General features: G+C 43.6%; 1 protein-coding gene across 6 annotated transcripts in view; it reads left to right on the plus strand.

Annotated features, from left to right (window-relative positions):
• CHST11 (carbohydrate sulfotransferase 11) overlaps positions 1-24,343 on the plus strand; it is a 164,115-nt gene that overhangs the window by 47,153 nt on the left and 92,619 nt on the right. The window contains exon 2 of one of the 6 annotated variants that reach the window (XM_086887195.1): positions 1,523-1,609. The exons of the other annotated variants lie outside the window; for them this stretch is intronic. Coding sequence (XP_086743321.1) covers positions 1,523-1,609 — 87 coding nt within the window. The remainder of the gene's footprint in view (positions 1-1,522; positions 1,610-24,343) is intronic. 6 annotated transcript variants of the gene reach the window in all.

Consider the following 24,343-nt stretch of genomic DNA (forward strand, 5'->3'; position numbering starts at 1 on the left):
TCCTGTCACACATGCAGTGAGGAATTCATCATCAGAAATGCGGACTCTTACAGATTTGTGAAGTGTCAGTTTGACAGAATTACTCAGAATTACTGACAGCTGGCGTCCTTCCAACACACCAGTAGTTGCTTAGCTGTGAAAAATGGCAGAAGATGGACAAATATATTGGAACAAGAAAATGTCTACAACACAGAAGTGGTGCTAATGTGATATAATTCATAACTGGTTGCTGTTACAAAGAGTCACCTTCAAGCGTTCGAGTCTATTCTTCTTTCTTCTCTGGCAAGTGATTTACTTTGTGACAGGTAGCTCAGCAAATCAGATTGTTTCTTAGCTTGTTTGGTCTTTGTCCCTCTTCTTTTGCCCATATTTTGAGAGCACGATGGAGCTGACCAGGCTAAATTCATTTTACAAATACTTCTGTCAGGTTATAGAAGAGCAGCTATTAAACATTAATTTCTAGTGAGGCTGAAGTGGGATTTTAAATATTTAAAGGAGTAATTTATGTAAAGGGAATTCCTACCACTTCCTAAAATGATGATTTCTCATAATTTGGGTTTGGATATCCATAGGCAATTAATCTAAAATTTCTATGGCTTTAGTTTTGCTCCCTTTGCATTAGCTCTTTGTATAAAAATGTGTTCTCAATACATGCCAGCAGGCCTGTATTTTAAGCTAATTATGATTGTCATCCTTATCATACTTGATTGCTTTTTCCCAAGGACAGAAATTGTTGGGCAAGTGGCATGGGGGTGGAAATTGGAGCCCAGAGCCATCAAAAGTAATGATGACAGAACTGGGACGCATTACCTGATCACTAAAATGACTCAGACCACATGCAGATGAATTGTTTCCCTCGATAATTCATGCAAACGTGGCCTGGAGGTTAAAGGAATTGATCTTGAGATCAGGAGGTCTCTGCTTTATTTCCAGCTCTGTCACCAGTTTGTTTTCTGACCTTCAGCAAGTCACGACTGTATCAATATGCTTACATTGATTTTCAACTCATATGCATGATTTGAAGCGAGGGCTTCAGTATACTGATGAATTTGGGCTGAAGTGGTACCCCCAAGGTTACACAAGAAGACTGTAGGGGAACCAAAATTAGAAGCCAGAAGTAAACTCCAGTGGGAGGTATCAGTCGTGGGGTACCTTGGCATCCTGGGCAATAATTTTGTCCCAAGACTTGAGTGTTGCCCATGGACTTTGAGAAATGCATATCTAGATTTAGGAAAAGGATACAAGGTATGTGATTATGATGTGAAAGAAGATTGTGATGGGATTAGGCACCTCTCAAGTTGGATTGGTTAACTCTTGCTAAATAAATAAGAGCTGTTTAGGGATGTTAAATGGAGACAAATAATGATCGTAGATTCATAGAATATCCTGAGTTGGTATGTAAAGGTTTGGGTTTTTTTCAGTAGGTAATCTGAAGTCTGAGGTTTTTTTGCTGAAGCTATTCTTGAATGCTCTGTTTCAGGCATAGTATGTTTTATCATTAACTGTGTTTGTTATTTTTCAGTAGCTGCTGTTTTTCAGATTACTAACTCAAAAATTCTTTGGGCCAAGGGAAGAGTCATTGAAGTTGCTCATAGTGGAGAGAAGGAAGGTGAGAGGCAGCAAGTGCTGAGTGGTGTGAGTAGCTGTTGATATATAAATCTGAGAATCTGAGAAAGACAACAGATTTGCTGCTCTTGCTGATTCCTGGAGAGTCATAGTTTTTCTCTTTGCTTCATAGTGGAGTTGAGATTTTACACATTGAAAATTAATTCTGTCTACCAATGACTAAGTTTTCTTATATCTTCCAAATAGATATAATCCTTAATATAATCTTTTGTCCTAGTGGCATTGTTAGGTCTCTTCTGGGTCTTCCCCCATGTTCTTTTGGCCCAGCCCCACACTGTTGCAGTGAGGGAAGTGTTTTTCTCCCCATTGCTGAGAGCAGAGTGGTCAAACTTGGCTTGTGGTCGTGCTGTTCCTGCCTCAGACCTCTCCATCACTCTGCTTTCCTCTGGAAGGGGCCAGCAGTGTGGGAAGTGGCAGTGGGAGCCAGCTGGGCGTCTGTGTGACCCAGTCCCTGCTCCCACTCACCCAGGGCTGTGGCTGGGACCCCTGGCAAGGAGCCACACGGCTTCTCTGTGTGCCTCCCTTCAGCTGGGTGCTCCTCCTCACTGCGGAGCATGGGCAGCAGCTCGCGTCAAGAGAGGCAGGTGATCTGTAAAGTACTGTGCTTTTATTTTTATCCAGTGTAGCCAAGGCATTGGTTGTGTAACTCAGAAGAACAGCCTAATAATAAACCTGTGCTTGCATTCAAAATTCAGGCTGAGTGTCCCTGCTTTGCAGTCATCTCTTGCTGCTGCTGCTCTCTTTTGAAGCGGTTTGGATAGACATGGGTTGGTCATGCATTTGGCCCCAGCTGTCACTGTGGTACCAGCTCATATTTTAGGAAATGACCATAATTCAGGAAAGCTGTTGTGTTCAGCACTGGGTTGTGAAACTTGTATTTTTAATAACCTTCTGGGTGTGACTCCATGTAGATTCAGTACCATTGGTGCCTGTGCAGTGATAGCAGTCAAATTATAGAATTGGGTAAGAAAGTGTACAAATCTTTCCTGTAATGGCTGTCATTGCAAAGAGAAAGTAGAATATGGTTAGGTTTTTTAAAGAAACATTTTTTTTGGGAAGCTTTTAAAATTTCTTTTTATTTGTGCCAAGAAGGCACAGCTTTTTATTAGTCTCATTTTCACTTTATCACTTCACATTTTTTTCAGGAGAAAGGCCATGGGAAGAGGAAAAGAGTGCTTTAGGGAGGAAGAAGCTTTTTCTTTTGCTGCCCTTCTCAAGTCAAGCAGTAATGCTGGTTGCAGTGATGCCATATCTGCTAGAAATAGATTGCATCATTTGTGACCATTGGGGGTGGCCGGCACTTCATCCTGCTCATCTCCTCCCAGTGTGATTTGGACAGCAAGATGTCTTTAAGTGCTTGTTTGAGGTATTAGCCCAGAGGCAGTGATTTTACCAAGTGACAAGTGGTAGGGCTGGCTGTCACCCTGTGTGTGGTTTAGCTTGGCACCTGGCCTTGATGACTGCTTTTAATGGCTACTTTTTGCTGGGAAGCTGAAAATCTTCCTTTGGCTTTTATCATTTCCTTCTCACATATTGTAGTTGATGTGGCCAGTAAAAGACCTTTTGTATTTCAGACATTCCCTCCCCTCCTTTAATCCTGACCTAACTTTGTTGTGAGGAGGAGAAGTGGCATTGCTGGGAGGGAGCTTCTGGGAAGGAGATTACAGAGCCCGTGTGACTGTTGTGTGACCATGTTGTGTCTGGGTGATGGGGAAGAAAAATGCTGCTTGGGTTTGGAAGAAACGTTTTGGTCATTTGTTTCTCAATATTAAAGACTATATAAGTATCTTAATCTTGAGTTTAAAGGGAGAGAAGAAGCCTGTGTTATGTTTTGTCTGCGGTGAGCAAACAGATGCTATTTGAAAAACATGGGAGAAAGGAAATGAAGACTTGTGGTTTCTTTCCTCAGTGTTGTCCTACGGATAAAAATCCACGATGGAGCTTGTTGACTTTTTGATTAGGCAAATAGCATTAGGAAACCCCTGGTACTGGAAACCCTTAGTCATGTGCCTGGCTTAACTCTGTCTTTTGTCTGTACAAAGACTGAACAAGTGAAGGAGAGAAACCCTTAATATTTGGTTGGGGCTTGCTGTACTTGTGTTTCACGTACCCTTTTCTCTCCCCCCACTGTGAATTTTATTAGGGGTTGACTTAAGGATAGGGATGCCTTGACCGCCAGCTTTTTTTTTGGAGAGAGCAGGTTGGGATGAGCTTCAACCTGCCACCAGCCCTGAGCACCATCCAAAGGGTGTGCTGCAGATTCAGCTCCCACATGGCCATGAGGAAGCTTCTCTGAAGCTTCTTTGCATGGAAAATGGTGGGAATGTAACTGGAGCCTTTCCACCCTCTTCCACACAAAGAAGCATTGATGCAAAGAACTACCTCTGACAGGGAGTTTGTGAAGCAAAGCAGGTTTGGAAAGAGATGGTTTCTGTTGCATTGTCCAAAGGGAAACTGGTTTTTAGCTTTAACTGTGATGGGGTACACATATGGAAAGCTAATGATGCCATCAGATGTTTTGAAGAAAGCCACACATAGGAGCTTATGGAAGAGTTCACACCAAAGCCCCAAGCACATATTATTTCTAATACCTTGAACTTTAGCCTAAGACAGTTTATTTGAATTTCAGTACTTGCTAGCATTACTGTTTACAAGGGCATGGAGTGACAGGACAAGGGGTAATGGCTCTAAACTGAAAGAGAGTAGATCCAGATTAAATATAAGGAGGAAATACTTAACTGTGAAGGGTGGTGAGGAACTGGAACAGGTTGCCCAGAGAAGCTTTGGATGTCCCATCCACGCAGTGTTCAAGGCCAGGTTGAATAGAGCTTTGAGCAGCCTGGTTTAGTGGAAAGTGTCCTTGGACATGGCAGGGGGGTTGGAACTAGGTGATCTTTAATGTCCCTTCCAACCCAAACCATTCCATGATTCTGTAATTACTGGTATGGCAAGATGACATAGGTAGGGGGAGCCTCCTGCTTAGAGGGACGTTCCTCAGTGAGGCATGAGGTCCTTGGTGCTGGGGCTGGGCTGAAGTGCCCATGCTTTAGGGATGTTGTCCTCTCTGAGAAGGGAAGAAGCATAGTTGCAAGAGAAACAGTGAAATTGTCTTAACATGGTAATCAGAGTATACAGCAAACTACCCTGTGTTTTAATTTCCTCATAGGATAAGTTGGACACAAATGAACATCTACAAGGCATGGAATTAATCCCGTTCACGTGGGGAGGATCTAAATGCAATCACTTGTTACCTTCACCCTGCGCTCTTTAGTTATATTGCATTTATCTTGGGGTCATCAGAAGTAGTTATTTTTGAGTTTCACTCATATCCTCATCTACAGCCTTTGTATTTCTCATTATTTTGTGAGCAGTGTAAAACAGTAACAAAAAAAGATATATGTAAGTTATTGAGCAAAATTAGTTGCTAGTGATTTGAATTTGATTATTTTAGAGTATGCATGTTCTTTGGAATTAGCACACATTTTGTGGTAGCCACAAACGCAATATTAGAAATGCAGTTTCTGCAAGGTTAATAATAGTGGGGTTATTAACTTGTGTGTCCTCATTTGCTTTTCTATTTGGGGTTCCCATTACAAAAAAGATTCACAGCTGAGGTAGAGGTAATAAGCAGTCTTAATTTCTAAGGCCATTTGTATTTACCTGAATGTTTTTTCCAACACCCATTTTAGCTGGAGCACAACCTTGGTGGGAAGAGTAAAATTCTCACACACCCTATCAGGAAGTAGCATGTAAAGTATTGGACTACTTTCCATGCTCACAGCCTTTAATTGTCTGAGGGGTGACTGCTCCTCGCTTAAACACTTGGGATAGAGAACTGAAAGTGAATATGTAAAAAGGAAAGGAAAAGCTGCCGGTTGCTGAGAAATGGGAAAGCACTCGGCAACATCACTGCCAAACATTTTGGCTGGTTATGCCTTAGTGTGCTTGTGACAATGCTCCTGGCCTTGAACTCTGTCATCTTGCTTGACTGTTTTAACTGCAGGAAAAACAAAGCCCCAGGTAAAAACTATAAATAAGACCAGTCATGCCTCCTTACCTTCCTGCGCTGTAGCTCTTGGCCTTGTAATTTGCCTGCCTCTCAAGCCTCTTGTTCATTATTTTGGGTTTCAGCTGATGCAGGGCCCCTGGGTAGATGGGGTCTCCTGGGAGTAGGGGATGGGAATGTGTGGGGTGGAGGGCACTGAGCTGGGAATGGGGCACCGAGGTAATGGAAAAAGTCTGCCAGTCTCAGGGATGGGAGTGAAACCTGAAAACCTCGGGGGACGCATGGGAAAGGGCTGTCTTCTGTTTCCTCTTGAGCAGCTGAAGCTGTCCCCATGCCTTCAGCACCTCTTCTCCTCACCACCCCTTGCTCTGTGTTGAGCAGGACACAGGTTCCTGGCATGGTGGAAGTTAGGAAGTAGATTGGGATTTTTCATGGCTCGTTGCTTTAGAAATAGATGGAAGAAAGGAGCTGGATTGTGGCGGAAGACTAGGAAAGAGAGGGGAACAGAAATGGTTAGCTGGGAAACAGCCTTAAAGATTGGTAGAGGTGTGTGGGGACAGCAGCAGCAGAGTGCCAAAGGGAATCATTTGGTGATGGGAGAAAAGAAAAGGTCAGAGAGGAATAAAGAGAGGATAAAGATTCCAGAAAAATAGAATAGGTTTTGACAGGAAAATATTATGTCAAGAGCTTGATCAAATAGAGTAGTTGAAGAGTCATGTGTTCTGGAAAGAAAAGGTTATTAAATAAGAGACTACTGTTAGATGAAAAATTCACATTGCCATTTTCTTTGAATATTACTTAAGCTTTAATTCTGGCAGCCCTGTAGTGAAATAGAGAGAAGCAAGATACAGAGAATGGAAAGGAGAAACTGAAATAAACTGCTATTGTTGGATTTGAATAGTAGAACATAATATGCAGCATGTTACAACTTCTGCAAATTGTTTACAAAATAAAAAAAAAACTAAACCAGCATCTGGCAGTGGGTTAAACACTGGTTTGCTGTGTCAACATCAATAATGCAAATATATACTCAGTCATGTATGGGTGTAATCTAGTCACTCATATCATAGCTGCACGAGTAGCTCCATGTAGGCACACAAATGCTGTCCTTCCCAGCTGGGGAAATAAAATTATTTTCACTGTTGAGGACTCAGGCAGTCAATCTTGGTAAATCTTCCTTTCACCTTTCACAGTTCAGGTGCAATTCCCAACCAGGCAGAAGAACAGAGATCTGTTCAAGTTCATGGAGCTGAGATGATTTATTTCAGCTTGGAAAGGGATAATATGTGACAACCCTTTATTGTAAATTTGAAATCAAATCAGCTTTTTTTTTTCTTCACTTGTTGTGTTCTGTTATTTAACACAGCTTTTACTCCTTGGTAAAACCTGATTAATATTTAAAGAAGACAAATGGAGTTTTCAGAATAAAGTGTAAGAATTGCCCCAAAAGCAGCAACCATCTGAGATAAGAGTGATCAGGAGGGAACAATCTGCCATTCAGCTCTGTGGCTAGAGAAAGCATCACTTAGACTGTAATTTTTATTCTGCTCTATACTTTTAAGCTGAAAGTGTAAAGTACTTTCAATTAAAATTCAGTTTTGATGTTTCAGATTTTAAGAACTTGTGATAAAATTAACCCATGCAGAGTTGAGAGCAAAGCAAGAGTGGAATACATCACAGAAGCCTTCTCCACAGCCTTGGAAGGTTAAAGACAGGCAGTGAGCCTAAATATCTTTTCAGAAATAAATGTTTCTAAATTAATTCTCCAAGCTGATGACCCTCTTTGTTTTAATGACACAATATTTGAATGTCAGAATTACTCCTATACAGGGGATACTGGAATGAACAGCCCAAAAAGTTAAATTGGCAAGTGAATGCATGTCAATTTGGCAAACGTATTATTGATTTTAAAAACTTCGAACAGTTTGTAGATATAGCTGTAACTGGGAAATCATCACTAAGCAGATGCACTTCCAGTGGGATCTCTAGGGGACCAGATTTTGGGCTGATGCTTGTTAAATATTCTAATTTATCATCCAGAACAAAACATACTCAATTATTGACCAGATTTACAGAGGATGCAAAAGTTAGGGCAGTGGTAAATGGAGAAGAAGAGAACTGCAAATCGTTAATGCAGAACTGTGAGTACCCAGTGACTTGGATGGCAGCCCAGTTTTAGTCATTTAGCAGCAGTGGATGCATAGAGGAATAAAATTTAGGTGATGCTTACTTAGTAGAGGACTCTCTTTTTCTTTGAAGTGAGGTCTGGAAAGGGTTTGAGGGTGATGGTTCACCAGCCTGGCACACAGGAGAGCGCGTGAGGGTGGAGGACAGGGCCAGCAAGGGGAGGTGGCCCTTGCTCATCCTGTGGGTCCTGCCACAGCTTTTGCTGTGGTGCTGTGTGGTGTGGGGCACCCTGGTGTCAGCAAGCTGCAGTGTTGGCTTTGAGGGTGTTCAGAATAAAGGAGGGAGTGATGAAGTGCCAAAAAAACTTGTCACAGGATAAAGGGAAGTTAGAAGGTGCCTTGGTCATAAGTTACATGCATAGAGGTGAGGACACAGATGTTCCACAAGATCAAGCGGCTGGAAGGCGCAGATAGGTCACATCAGCTTAGCAAAAGGTTGGGGAGGAAAATTTGACATCAAATCAGTTTCTCGAGGTGTATTTTCTGTTCCCGGCAAATTTAGAAACAAGATGAGTTGTCTTTCTGAAAGTTGAACTATTGCTTAGTTGGGAATTATTTTAGGAAAATCTTCTGAAAAGGGTGCTTTCCTTTGTTTCCTCTCCCGCTCTTTCTGTCATTCTTTGCATGAGGCATCACAACAGCAAGAACAGCATTTATTCCCTACAGAAGAACTTTTTGAGTCCATGGCTCTGTCAAGCAGTTTTCTTGCCTGTCTCCTTCAGAATGATTCTGTCAGAGAGATCCTGGATTTTAGCTCCTTATTGGTCACCAGCTGCAACACTAACAGAGTTTCTCAATGCAATTGGCAGGCTATTTTCCTGAAAACAAAGCTTAGTATTTTGCATGATAATTATTAAACACTACTATTACCAGTAGAGGTCACATAGGTATCCAGTGTTCTGGAGCCTTTTGAAACTACGTGTTGAAGTGCTCTGTGATTCCTTCATTCCCGTCTAATGCAGAGGAAAATTACTTCCATGGTGGCCTCATGCTATTTGTGCATGTTGCTTTTATATGCATATAGCATATCCATATTATTTGGAGGAAGAGTCACAGTCAATTTAAAATGTTTAGTCTATCCTGTGTGTTAGTGATATCAGAATATGTATCTTTTGCCACTGCTGCCTGCTGTTGTGGTTCCCCTCTGAATGTTCTCACTGGATGTAAAATTACAGAAAAAATCCTTGTTCACTCCTTTTTCCTCTGGGACGTGCCTTCAGGAGGTGGAGTTGGTGTGCTTGGCTCATCCACTTGTGTATGTGTGAGGCATGGCTGCATTTCCACACTGTAGACAAAAGTTCATCAAAAGGTTTTAATTAAAGTCATTGAAACGATGGGAGTACTGGAGGGAGACAGATGAAGGGAGTAGGAGCACATAAAGATAAGCAGGCACTGAGACCCTGTGCATTCACCATGCTGAATGGTTTTCTTGTGTTTTGAGAATGCCTCCTCAGGGAAAGACAGATCCAGAGTTCTCAGCACCTCACCCAGAGCTGGCTGTAAGGCTGGGCTCTATAATGGAAATACAGATTATGCTAATTGAGATGAAGTTTTATAGTGCTAATGCGTATTTTACTCTTCTGTGTGGTGAAGTGCAGTCTGGGTCTGAGGGAGCTGACAATGTCCTATTCATATGTAAAATGTTGTGCAGGATCTGTCGTTTGGGATGTTTCAAAAGTGCCACATGAGGGGATTCGTACATGTGAAAGCAATATTATCCATGTACACTCCTTGCTAACAGAGAGAGGAGCATGTGAAAGCAGCTTCCCAGCCTTCCCTGCGTGGATGTGTGGGTCCTGCTGGAAGAAGGCAGAAGTGGTTGAGAACTTCTGTGGTCCAGTGGGGCAGCACATGGGGCCAGCATTGCTCTACAGACCTAGAGCTGTGCTGATCCCAGTCAGCTGAGACAATAAACAACTGATGGAAAAGTAAAAATTCTTGCAAAGAAACCCATTGCATCTCTGTGCCTTGGGATTACTTGGAGTTTAGAAGTATTAAACAGAATAAACTCTTGGAATAAGACAGTAAGCCCAGCTGTGTATTAATTATTAGTTCGGACAGCTTTCAAATCACAGAATCAGGCCTTTGCTGTCTGTGATACTTTCTTCTTTTTAATATCAGCATTTGGCCTTCACATTGCCAAGGAGGTAGCATCCTTAATTTGTGAGAGCTCATCTGCTTATCCAACAAGCTGCAGTCATAATCCTCTTTGCCATAATGAATGACTGCTCTGGAAGCGATTACTGCAGGATTTCATACTTTCTTTTCTGCTTATCAAATTCTTTAGTGCTTCTTTTTTGTAAAGAAAATTGTTGTTCATAAATCACGCAGTAAAGTATCGAGGGGCTGTGGCTGCACTAAAAATACCAGAGGCACTGCTTCAGAGGTGGTAAATCTTGGTCTGACATGTTGCTAGGACAGGAGTGGCCTGTGTCCCTTGGTTTCTGGTTATCAGGTCAGGTGTGCATGCGTGTGTGTACACTGCTTCTGCCTCAAGTTCACAGACCCCAAGTTTGAGCCTTTCACTGCTCCAGGTTAAAAAGACTGCTGCAGCTCTATTTTCTATTCTGCTTGGCTTGTGAGAAGACTTGCTGTGCGTTTCAGTATATCCATTGCAAATATGATTTTGTGTTTCATCTTCTGTGCACATCTGTTGAAGAATAGCAAGGAAACAGTAGCTCAAATAGGCTGCAGCTGCAGCAGCTGTCGTTTTCATTTTGACTGTGATTCAAGATAAATGCTTTTAAAATTACAGCTTTCTAAAGAAACCTTCCTCTTTTAAAGGTTTTTCTCTCCCTCTTTTTTTTTTTTTTTTCCTGAGCTCATAAATCATTTTTGTTAAGTAGACTCATATTAACAGTGTGATGGAAGTAGTGAGAAATTAAGAAAAAGAAATCCAGCTTTTTATTTTTTTAGGACAATGCAAATGTACAGCTTTTTTTCCCCTGGACCTACATTTACACAGTTTTCTTTTGAACTTACATCAGAGAGATGGGATATAGCCAACTATCTACGAGCTGGAGAACTAGGCTGATAAAAGGAACAGAGTAGAGCATTTAGCTCTTTGCTATAAAGACAGCCCAGCAGCAGATGTGCCTGCTGATGTTGTTACAGTGAGTATCTAGAAGCTGGAGGAAGGCATGTTTAGAAACCTGTAAGCCTCATCAGAAATCTTCCTACCTTCCCAGATTATTGCAGTCTCATTTGGCAAAACACATGCCTGAGTTGTAGTGGAAAGATAGGAAAATTTGTAATGTCCAGGAAGAGTTATTCTTTGCATTTGATGTACTGGATGCACAGTGTCCCTTCATGCAAATTCATAATGCACTTGTTTGTTTGTGAAATACGTATAGTTCAAATCACAATTCCTAAGCTTCATTTGTAGAAAGTTACATTTGAGATGCAAAAAAAAAGGAAACAGAGAAATTCTGAAGTTGATAGAGATGGTAAAAAAAAATACTTATTTATTCATAAGCACTTAGAAGTAGTTCAGCAAGAAAATAAATACACTGTTTTGATCAATATTTTGTGATATCTGGCTTTTGTAACTGATGACATAAATTACAGCATTCTCAGAGGTGAGCAGACTGCTGAGATGGTCAGTGATCCACCCAGAATGGACCTGTGAAATATTGTGATGCCCCCAGATCTGCATTTCATGCCAGAGAAAACAAAGTTGTATCAGAAAAGTTCTGACCAAGTCTAATATGGTTTGTAGTTTGCACCCACAAAAACTTGCAGTGTTTAAAGAAGCCTGTGTGTTTGAGATAAACAAAATAGAACTCTCCTCATGGGAGTAGTAAAGCCTGTGGAAAAGTCTCTTGATTTAGGCTTGTGGATAAGTTTTTGAGACTTCTAAAGAAATGCTGTATAGATTAACATTTTTTAAAAATTACTGGAAAAAAGTTTCTCATTGTTCATTAGCAGGAAAGATGTTGTGCTAATTTATGCCACATGCAATGTCTGTAGGGTGACCAAGGATCTAAGTCTCTGCATAATTTCACCCAAGGATATTAGCTTCCCCACTGTGCCCAATTAAATCCATCCCCATGCTAATCTGAGAACAAACAGGATAAAGTACAAATTTATTTCTGGAAAACTGTCTAAAGCAAAAAGGAATTAAATGTCTCTCTATTCTTTGGAGAGCATTTACAACTTTTATAATTAGTGATTAGAACCAAGAAACAAACGTTGGGATTCATTTCCTTACTGTGCCAGGATTTATTTCACATAACCTCAACAATTTAGTTCTGCTGGTCAGTGGAAAGGAGAGGAGCCACCTCCAGAGCCCCTTGGGGTGGCCCATCTCTGCAGGTGTGGCTCTCTGTTGATTGCAGGAGCTTAAAGGAGTAGCTTATAGAAATCTCACTTCCTAACATGAATTCAGTCTGTAGCAACAGGTTTGGTGGAAGTTTTTAAGGTCTTTGCCTCTGCTTTTCTGACCTGGGAAGTGAGGACTATTTGCTGGTCCTTGGCCCCATAACTTGCAGCCTTCCTGCTCTTCTCAGCCACAATCATTTCACTAAGGTGGGATCTCTTTATTTTTTTATCCTTTGCTTTTCTTGTATCCATTTTTGTTTGTTTCTCAGGCTAACTAAACCCTTGTTTTTGTAGTTACTGTCTGGTGTATGGTAAAATCTGTCCTCCATTGATATAAAGAATTGTCACATTCTCTGGGTTTAAGACTTCAGCATGCTTACATACAATACCTAATCTGATTTTTGCTTCCTAAAAATAGATCTGTCGAGCTCCAGGGAAGAAAGCTGCAGTGCTGCCTTAAGAAATCAAAAGAGGCCAGACAAGAGTTTAGCCATAAATCCTTGTACCTATGGTCTCCAGCTGAAGGACCAATAATTTAGCCTAAAATCCTGGGCTGAATGCAGCAAAGCACAAGACCCCAGATGTCACAAGATGTTGCTATCAATCCATTGATCTTTGTGAACCCCTGCTGAAGGATTAGTGTTCATAAATCATTGCCTGGAGAGCTATCTCAAAGTCTCCTTACTCAGGCTTTGTAGCCAGTGCTGGGTGACAGCATTTGCATTCACTCCTCATGTTCCTGGTTGATGATTAAAAATTAACCCTTTCATACCATTTGGTGTCCTTAGCCTGATTACTCTATAGAAGGGAGAATAGGAATTTTAATGTCATTTGAAGTGAGATAGACTTCTTGTTGCTGAGTTTCCTGTTTTGCCTGTGGTTTAAACTTGGCTGAAGTCTTGCAGAGCAAATTGTTGTAAATTATTATGGAAGACTCGTCTTCCTGAAGCAGAACAATCTGTTTACTAATCACAAGCTTGTTCAGCATGATTTTAGCTAACTGGCTGAAAGGTATGTGGACAAGATGTTCTAAACTGAACCAAAAAAAAAATCCAAAAACAGTCCCAAACCACTGAAGAACTCTGGGAAAGGGCTACTTCCTTGGGTCACCGACTTCAACCTTCCCCTGAGTGTTACCATGCTTCAGGAACATTGGATGTGCAAAATGAAGGCTTGAACCTTGCTTGATTTGTATTTGGACATAACCAGCTTGCCTTGAGCATAATTGTTGCCAGTACAAGAGCACTGTTTTATAATACCATTTACAGAAGAATGGTTACAATTGTGCTGTGGATGTCTCACTGTGGTTAAGGTGTTTGGTGTAGTATTGAAGTATGTATTCCAATGCTTCATCCTATATACCAAATGGAAGTGATTTTCTCTGCTGCTTTGGAGTTGTAGCAGAAATCTATGCAAGAAAAAACATGTCCAGGTCTTCAGCTGAAGAGAATCTCTGAACTTTCAGTATGGGTATAATTATTGATTTTTGCTTTGATTTGAACATTCAGGAAGTCTAAAGGCAGTAGCTCCTGTAGACATGGCTAGAGGTGGCAAAGGTGTAAGTAAGTATCAAGGTGCTGGTATCTTGCCTTGACCAATTGGCATGGATTTTTCTGTCTAGGTTGGGTAGGGAATGTTTAGGTGAAAGGTCAGCCCTTACTTCGTGGGTTACTGCTCAAGGAAAAGCTACTGTGTTATGTACCTGCACTTTGCTGTCAAGAAAATGGAAAGCAGTAACTCTGGCCTGAAATGAGGGGTGGTTGGGCAGGAGGAGAGCAATGGATTAGCTGGAGAGCAGTGGACTTCAGCCAAAAGAAGCAACCATTTTCAGCCTCTCATGCTGAATCAGATCAAAAATGAAGAGCAATCAAACCAAAAAGAGGGATATATTGGATGAGTTTCTTCAAAAAAAAGAACAGGATCTGATCTTCAACCAGAGTCTCACCACACTGCTGCCAGTGCATACTTTTTCCTCCTCAGTATGAAAACTTGTATCCCAATAGAAGGAATGAATTATGTATGTCAGCTTTAAGCAACGCTGTATTAGGGAATTTTATTCTTTGTACTTTAGACCAGTGTAATGAAAAGTTAAATATTAATATGTCCTCAGAACTTTTCTCAAATATTTGTAATATGAGATTTAATTTAAGAGGCAGTGAACAGAGGTAAATTTTTTACATTTGGCTTTTGTTATCATGCCAGTAATTAGAATAGCCCAAGCAATGTAAATTAAATGTTACCAAGTAGGGAGGCAATTGCTAGATAGCAGCTGGGGACCTTTTTAAAATACAGAAGTCTTGAAACTGGAGCCTCAGACATCTGTGAGATGGTAGAGTGGAAGTGATAGAGATGGCTGCTGAATGCATGCACCCATGCTTGAAATGCCACTTGTTTGTCTCTCCCAGTGCTGAGGAAGAAGTGGCACTTATTTTGTGTGTCTCTTCCAGCAGAGTCTCCTCTGGGACTTAATCCCACACAGACCTGTGAGAAGTTGTTTGATTTGCCCTTCTGACACTTTGTGAGAAGGTCACCTTTATGGCTTTCAGTCTCCAAAAACCTTGGTTCCCGTGATTTCTGCCCTTCCCCGTTTCCCTTTCTCTAGGTAGTCCCAGTGTTCACATACATTTTAGGCCAGTAATCTCCCAGTAGAAGTGCTACCATGTCCCTTGACTCAGTTTTTTGTAGCTCCTGATAGGGAGAGGTAGAAATTGTATTGATGTGGCTTATATTCAGTATTCTCTCCAGAGGTCTCTCATCCTGGGATAAGGTCTTAGAAGGTTACCAAGTGCATTGGAAATGCCTTCTGCCAAGGAGAGGTGTCAGATTAAGCCTGGCTCACATGTTTCCATGTGAATGATGATCAATGTTCTTGTGCTCAGTGCACTGTAATTCTCAGGTCGAATTCGTGCTCTTGGTGCTGGTGGGTCTAAATGGAGTTTTCTGGAAGTTGAAACTGCACAGATGATTTCATTCTGAGATGATTTAAAGCCTACACACTCCTCTCTATGTATGCATACACAGCTGATTGTTGTGTTGATAAGTAGGGCTGTTTATCTTCCTCTTTTGAGAAATTGAAATTTGGTGCCTAGATAGCATCCTCTACAGACTTCTTATTAGATTCATAGCTAGTGGTTCCACACTTTTGCAAGATGGGCCAAGACTGTATTTTTGACAAATCATTCCCCACGTGGGCATGGAACAAAGGTCTTGTTTTAACAGCTCTTGTATTAAAAAACTCACAGTTCATCCAGTTGCTCACACTCCTGGCTAAATTCAGGGGACTCATGTTCTTGCTGCACTTGTAGTATTAGCACTACTCTTGAATCATTAAAGGTACTGAATGCTGCTGATCTGAAAGGTCTTTTACAACCTAGACAATTCTAAATTTCTTTGTCAGCTGCTTCACACTCTTTGTGTGTTGAATGATTCTTGAAGCCATGCATATGCACTACTTATCATTAGATTATAATTAACTGTAATTATGTATGGAGATCAGTCCAAGCCCTAAAATGTAGATTTAGATATTTACTATGCTAATCAGAAGATTTGGTGAGGATAAAGGGCTTGATTTTTTAATTTTCACTTCCACAACGGTGTGACGGATCCTTAGCAAAAGTGTTGTTAAAATTAGTAGAGCTGTAGTTACCCTCCATACCACAGTTTTGCATACTGCAGATTGCTAGAGGTGAGGTTCAGGCCCAAGAGGTTTTGTCATTGGCATAATGAAGCACTGCCTCAGAGAAGCTGAGACTGTAGAAAACAGGTTGCAGGGGCCCTGAGAGGTGAATTTGCCCATAGACACACCAGAAAGTGTTTTGAACTGTATAAAAACATGCCTGATAGCTATTCACGTAAGGATGGTTGTGCAGGTGGGATTTCTGCTGAGGAAAGGGGAGTATTCACCTTTATATTGATGCTGCAGTTAAAACCCAGGCACAAGTACTTCCCAGGTGTGCACAGATGTGCTGTGTACAGTTGTATCAGGGAGTACTGTTCCTGACATCAATAAACAGGGAACCAAGTGCAGTGTTGCTGTGCTAACCCCACAGTCTGATTCTAAAGGCTTCACTGAAAAAACCAAACCAATTAAGTAATACTGGAAATTATAAAACAGGTAGAAACACCTCTATGATTAAAGCCCTACATTAGTGTTTAGCTTTTGCTGGAGAGACAGCTTTTTTTATTGTCTATTTACATCTGGAAACAAATCTTTCATGTTGTGTAAATAATTTAATCTTTATTGCTGTTGCTGCTGCATATAAAGTGTTGATACCTGCTGGCTAAGTGAAGCAGGAAGGGATGGATACATTTATGCACAGTTGTCCTGGGTTGCAGTATATTCTATCACCATCCTCATGTACTGTTGAAACCAGGTGAGGCAGTGCTCCCTGCCTCCCCCCCCCCCCGGGCTACCTTCTGTTAATGGGCCCATCAATGCCCTGCCCCATGACTCATAGATAACTTCCCCCTGTATTGTCCCCTGTTAATGGGCCCACCACTGCCTTGCTGCATGACTCAGAGATAACTTCCTCCTGGACTGTTTTCTGTTAATGGCTCATCAAGGCCTTATCTCATGACTCACCATCCCATTGTGAGATGCTCCTCCCCTTGGGAGGAGCCAAGCATTCCATACTGGATATAAGCTGAGAATTCGAACACCACAGCAGCCCTTACCTACGGGACTTCCAGAGGACAGGAGCTACTGCTGGACTTTCAGCTGAAGACCAGACCCCCTTTCTTCCAGAGGATCACGCTTCAACAAGACCACCTCATCTGGACGACTACCATCACCCTAACAGGGTTCCAGGCTGTATTCTGACTCTGTCAGTGTTTTTGATATTATTGCATTTATTCTTTTTATCATTTTCCTATTAAATTATAATTCTGACTTGCGATCTCTCACTGGTTTGATTTCAAACTAGTACATATTTTGGCGCCCAACGTGGGGCATTAACCTGAGAGAAAGTCAGAATTGCAATTTCATATTAACAGAAACCTATCCACCATGGTGGTTGGCTTGTCTATATGGGTACTGTATCTTGCTCTCTATATTTTCCCTCACATGGGGAACTACTTGCCTGTTGTATTGCTCCTGTTGAGACCAGGGAATGGTATGAGAATTGCTTTATTGGTTTATTATGCTTATGGCATGATAACCTGTGAGGCAATGAATACCATTCGGAATATATACTCAATTTTGTTTGCTTGTCCTAGTCTGGGCTGCTACATCTGGGACCTTCTCAACAATCGCACCCTGCCCTTGGTGGGAAGAGTGGAGAGTGGTTTCTTCCAGCCTTTCAGGTCAGGCACAGCAGTTTTTAAAAATATTGAGTTCTCTCTGGATGCCAAGGACAGCCTAGTCTTGCTGTTTTGTTTTCTCTGCATGGCCTGCACCATGTACACCATGCTTAGAAACAAAGCACTGTTTGGTGTGGTACAGCGTCTTCTTGAGGAGGAAGAGAAAAGAACCAAGAGCAGAGCAACAGCATCCATGACCACACAGACTGCCACAGAGGAGAAAGGAACCAAGAGCAAAGCCACAGCGTCCGTGTCTACGCAGACTGCCACAGAGGAGAAAGAAACCAAGAGCAAAGCAACAGCATCCGTGTCCACTCAGACTGCCACAGAGGAGAAAGGAACCAAGAGCAAAACAACAGCGTCCATGTCTACGCAGACTACCACAGAGGAGAAAGGAACCAAAAGGGCCATGAGCACCTCCACACAAACAGTCACCGAACCAGAGCAGCCTAAACCGGTAGAAGTTGCCCCCATTCAGAAAAAGAAATCAAAAAGCAAATCAGTCCGCATAGTGACTGATGAGGGTGAGGCAGGACCTTCACACGCAGCGGAGGAGACAGAACCAGAGATTATCACTCGCTCTCTATCCCTAGGTGAGCTGCGTGACCTGCGGAGGGAATTCACCCGCCAGACGAACGAGTCCATCCTAACCTGGCTGCTCCGCATCTGGGACGCTGCAGCAAACGACACCATCCTGGATGGAAGTGAGGCCAGGCAACTGGGATCGCTGTCCCGGGATGTGGTCATTGACCAGGGGATTGGGAGAACCCAAGAAACTCTCAGCCTCTGGAGGCGACTGCTGACAAGTGTAAGGGACAGATACCTCTGCAAAGAAGACCTCCAGGTGCACCAGGGAAAATGGAGCACAATGGAACAGGGTATCCGATGCCTGAGGGAGTTGGCTGTGCTGGAGATCATTTTTGCAGAAGATGAGAGATTTCCTAAGAGCCCAGATGGTGTCCAGTGCACGTCACAGATGTGGCTGAGATTTGCACGGCTTGGACCAGAGATGTACTCCCGTTACCTGGCAACACTGCAATGGAGGGAAGGTGAGGACAGGGTGGGTGTCCTGGCCAATAAACTAAGAATCTACGAGGACACTGTCACTGCCCCGTTTCGCACCCATGTCTCATCTGTGGAAACAAGGCTGGCTGAGCAAGTCCGGAGCTTGATTGAAGAGGGCCATCAGAAACTAAAAAAGGAACTTAAGGAAGAAATTTACCACGTCTCCCCAGAACCAACAAGAGTCTCTGCTATTAGGAGTAGGCATTCCCCAGCCAGGGAGAAAGGATACACTCCACGAGGTAACCTCTGGTTTTTTCTCCAGGAGCATGGAGAAGACATGAGGAAGTGGGATGGAAAACCCACCTCCTCCTTAGCAGCCCGGGTACGTGAACTAAAAAGAGGGACAACTACCACAAGGAGCTCATCTAGAGCCAGCGCCGCTCCGGTCTCTCGTGGCCAGAACATCAGAAGGTATAGAAATGATGATATGAGTGATCCTCTTGAAGGGACATCAAGAGCATATTCACCGGAGGAGAGCAACGTGCACCATGACCAGGATTAGAGGGTCCCTGCCTCTAGCCAGGTAGAGGAGAGGGACAACCGGATCTATTGGACAGTGTGGATCCGATGGCCTGGCACATCTGACCCACAAAGATATACGGCTTTGGTTGATACCGGCGCTCAATGCACTCTAATGCCATCAAGGTATGTGGGAGCGGAACCCATTTCTATTTCTGGGGTGACAGGGGGATCCCAGGAGCTCACGGTACTGGAAGCTGAAGTGAGTTTAACTGGGAATGAGTGGCAGAAACACCCCATCGTGACTGGTCCAGAGGCCCCATGCATCCTCGGCATAGATTACCTCAGGAACGGGTACTTCAAAGACCCAAAAGGTTATCGCTGGGCTTTTGGGATAGCTGCTCTAGAGACAGAAGGCATCAGACAACTGAGTACCTTGCCTGGTCTCTCAGACAACCCTTCTGCTGTGGGACTACTGAGAGTTGAAGAACAACAGGTACCAATTGCCAGAGCAACAGTGCACCGTCGGCAATACCGCACCGACAGAGACTCTGTGGTCCCCATCCATACGATGATTCGTGAGCTGGAGAGCCAAGGGGTGGTCAGCAAGGCTCGTTCACCCTTTAACAGCCCCATATGGCCAGTGCGTAAGTCCAGTGGAGAATGGAGACTGACGGTGGATTACCGTGGACTGAATGAAGTCACGCCACCACTGAGTGCAGCCGTACCAGACATGCTGGAGCTTCAGTATGAGCTGGAATCCAAGGCAGCAAAGTGGTACGCGACCATTGATATTGCAAATGCGTTTTTCTCCATTCCTCTGGCAGCAGAGTGCAGGCCTCAGTTTGCCTTCACCTGGAGGGGTGTGCAGTATACCTGGAACCGATTGCCCCAGGGGTGGAAGCACAGTCCTACTATCTGCCATGGACTGATCCAGACTGTGCTAGAAAAGGGTGAGGCTCCAGAACACCTGCAGTACATTGATGACATCATTGTGTGGGGGAACACGGCAGCAGAAGTATTTGAGAAGGGACAGAAGATCATCCAGATTCTCCTGAAGGCTGGTTTTGCCATCAAGAGGAGCAAAGTCAAGGGACCTGCCCGGGAGATCCAGTTCCTGGGGGTAAAGTGGCAAGATGGACGGCGTCAGATTCCCACTGAAGTCATCAATAAGATCACTGCGATGTCTCCACCGACCAACAAGAAGGAAACACAAGCTTTCCTAGGTGCCATAGGCTTTTGGAGAATGCACATTCCTGAATATAGCCAGATTGTGAGCCCTCTCTACCTGGTTACCCGCAAGAAGAACAATTTCCATTGGGGCCCTGAACAGCAACAAGCTTTCGCCCAGATCAAGCAGGAAATCGCTCATGCGGTAGCCCTTGGTCCAGTCAGAACGGGGCCAGAAGTGAAAAACGTGCTCTACTCTGCAGCCGGGAACAATGGTCTGTCCTGGAGCCTTTGGCAGAAGGTGCCTGGTGAGACTCGGGGTCGACCACTGGGATTCTGGAGCCGAAGCTACAGAGGATCCGAGGCCAACTACACCCCAACAGAGAAGGAAATTTTGGCCGCCTATGAAGGAGTCCAAGCTGCCTCAGAGGTCATTGGTACTGAAGCGCAGCTGCTTCTGGCACCCCGACTGCCGGTGCTGGGGTGGATGTTCAAGGGAAAGATTCCTTCCACGCATCATGCCACCGATGCTACTTGGAGCAAATGGATTGCCCTCATTACACAGCGTGCCCGTATTGGAAACCTAAACCGCCCTGGGATTCTGGAAATTATAACAAACTGGCCTGAAGGTGAGACTTTTGGATTATCTTCTGAAGAAGAGGAGCAAGTGACACGTGCTGAGGAAGCCCCACCATATAATGAGCTACCGGAGAGTGAAAGACGATATGCCCTCTTCACCGATGGTTCCTGCCGAATTGTAAGCACTAACCGGAAATGGAAAGCTGCTGTATGGAGCCCCACACGACGAGTTGCACAAGCTACCGAGGGAGAGGGTGGATCGAGTCAGGTCGCAGAACTTAAAGCTGTCCAGCTGGCTTTAGATATTGCTGAAAGAGAGAAGTGGCCGAGGCTCTATCTCTACACTGACTCCTGGATGGTAGCTAATGCTCTGTGGGGATGGCTGGATCGATGGAGAAAAGCCAACTGGCAGCGCAGAGGGAAACCCATCTGGGCCGCTGAGATTTGGCAGGACATCGCCGCTCGGGTGGAGAAGCTGATCGTGAAGGTTCGACACGTGGATGCTCATGTACCCAAAAGTCGGGCTAATGAAGAGCACCGTAACAATGAGCAGGTGGATCGAGCTGCCAAGGTGAAAATATCACAGGTGGATCTGGACTGGCAGCACAAGGGAGAATTATTTTTAGCTCGTTGGGCCCATGATGCCTCTGGTCATCAGGGACGAGATGCAACGTACCGATGGGCTCGTGAGCGAGGGGTGGACCTTACTATGGACAGCATCTCACAGGTTATCCACAACTGCGAGACCTGCGCTGCAATCAAACAGGCCAAGCGGGTAAAGCCTCTGTGGTACGGTGGAAGATGGTCCAAGTACAGGTATGGGGAAGCCTGGCAAATTGACTACATCACCCTTCCCCAAACCCGCCAAGGCAAGCGCTACGTGTTGACCATGGTGGAAGCAACCACTGGATGGCTGGAGACATACCCTGTGCCTCATGCTACTGCCCGGAACACCATCTTGGGCCTGGAAAAGCAAGTCCTTTGGAGACATGGCACCCCTGAGAGAATCGAGTCAGACAACGGGACGCATTTCAAGAACAGCCTCGTAAGTACTTGGGCCAGAGAACATGGAATTGAATGGATCTATCATATCCCTTATCATGCACCAGCTGCTGGGAAAGTTGAACGGTGCAATGGACTACTCAAGACTACCCTAAAAGCACTTGGTGGAGGAACCTTCAAAAATTGGGAAGTGAACTTAGCAAAGGCCACCTGGATGGTTAACACCAGAGGATCCATCAATCGAGCTGGTCCTGCCCAGTCTGAACCCTTGCACACGGTGGATGGAGATAAAGTCCCTGTGGTACACATGAGAGGTATGTTAGGAAAGACTGTTTGGATTAATCCCACCTCAGGCAAGAGCAAACCTATCCGTGGGATTGTCTTCGCTCAAGGACCTGGTTGCACTTGGTGGGTAATGCGGAAAGATGGGGAAACACGATGTGTGCCACAAGGAGACCTCATTTTAAGTGAGAACTGTGTGTAAGGTTCCATTGTATATATATATATATATGTGTGTGTGTGTGTGTGGAGTTTAAGGAAGGTACTGATTTGGAATTATGTAGATGGTAATAGAATAAGGGGTGGATTATGTCCTGGGTTGCAGTATATTCTATCACCATCCTCATGTACTGTTGAAACCAGGTGAGGCAGTGCTCCCTGCCTCCCCCCCCCCCCGGGCTACCTTCTGTTAATGGGCCCATCAATGCCCTGCCCCATGACTCATAGATAACTTCCCCCTGTATTGTCCCCTGTTAATGGGCCCACCACTGCCTTGCTGCATGACTCAGAGATAACTTCCTCCTGGACTGTTTTCTGTTAATGGCTCATCAAGGCCTTATCTCATGACTCACCATCCCATTGTGAGATGCTCCTCCCCTTGGGAGGAGCCAAGCATTCCATACTGGATATAAGCTGAGAATTCGAACACCACAGCAGCCCTTACCTACGGGACTTCCAGAGGACAGGAGCTACTGCTGGACTTTCAGCTGAAGACCAGACCCCCTTTCTTCCAGAGGATCACGCTTCAACAAGACCACCTCATCTGGACGACTACCATCACCCTAACAGGGTTCCAGGCTGTATTCTGACTCTGTCAGTGTTTTTGATATTATTGCATTTATTCTTTTTATCATTTTCCTATTAAATTATAATTCTGACTTGCGATCTCTCACTGGTTTGATTTCAAACTAGTACAACAGTACTATTTACTGTATTTAATGGAAGTGAAAAGTGAAATAACAAGTTAGGGAACACCATACTAGAATTGTTATTCTTCTTCATTTTAGAACAAAGCATCAGTGTTGCAGGACCTTAGTTAATCAGTCTAATGAGCTGGATACACTGAAATGTTCCCCTCTCTCTTTCCCCCTGCTGTGGTGTTTTAATGTGCTTTGCCCTTGAGTAGAAGGCTTCTTTTTAGAAAGGTTTCTTCATTGAGGAAGGGGCTACAAAATAATTTGGAAACTTTCTCTGGACAAGAGTTCTGGTACAAGAGCTTGGAGGGGGATGAGGTGGACAGGAGCTCTGTAGTTAGGATGGCTGCTGTATGTCTCACATCCTCACTTCAATATTTTCTTCCTAAAACCACTTCCAGGCTCTGGAAAATTACTGTAAAATATTTTTAAAGTTTTAACTTTTTAAAACACATGTAATCTTTTAAAAGGGCACATGAGCTCAGAAACAGAGGAATCACAATACTTGTCTGCGTGACTAAAAATGCTCAGAATTTAATCAGGTGTTAAAATGTGTCAAAATTATTGCCTCTACTAACATTGGTGTCTTAATTGTGAAGAAAATTGAAGCCAGTTTGTTTACTCAGTATGTCTGCCTCCTGCCACAAGACCCGAGGAATCTGTTGCTTGGGGAAAAAGCAAGCCAGCATGTTATTAGATAATTACCTCCTATTGAAAAATAGATAGGAAGTGAGTGAAGAAATCAATTATGTTTCCAGATTGGACAGTACACAGTTTTCTGTGGTTTATATTTCTTGATGTATCAATTATGATTGTATATTGGGCCTCAGTGTTAAAACATTACTGGACTGTGTTCTCTGACTTGGCTTGAAGCCCACAATATCATGTCTGCAAGTGGTGCAGCTCATTGTTATAGGACGCTTCAGCAGTTTCTGGTTACAAAACGTGGCAAGAAGTGGTAAAAGCATGCCTGACTCAGCTTAACATGATGCTCCCAGCAGGAACATCTCTTTTTCCCGTTTTTTTTGGTTTTGTCTTAATCAAAAGTTGATGAGACAATCTTCCCCCACTGCGGTGCCCAATGTGGGTGTCTGACAGCCTGATGCTCCTTCCGGAGTTCCCAGGGTGAGCTGGGGACAGAAGAGTGTTGGCAGAGGATGACATGGGCCATGTGAGATTAGAAGCACAGCAAGCTCTTGTTTTCCTCCTGAGTATAGAAGGTGGTTGGAGCTGAATGTCTTCTTACAGACTTTCATGGCCACAAAGCTCTGACTTGAGGCTCATGGTCTCCATCCCTGATGGGGCTCAGGTCAACAAAGAAAAATTTGTCATCCAAAATGCTCCTTGATCAGAACTTTGACAAAGCCTTTGGTTTGCAAACCAGCTAGTCTTTGCTAGTATAACACAGTGCATGTTGTTCTGTGGATCAGTCAATTTCC

The sequence above is a fragment of the Cyanistes caeruleus genome, chromosome 4, assembly GCF_971803275.1.
Source record: "Cyanistes caeruleus chromosome 4, bCyaCae1.hap1.1, whole genome shotgun sequence".
In the NCBI taxonomy this organism is placed as follows: Eukaryota; Metazoa; Chordata; class Aves; order Passeriformes; family Paridae; genus Cyanistes; species Cyanistes caeruleus.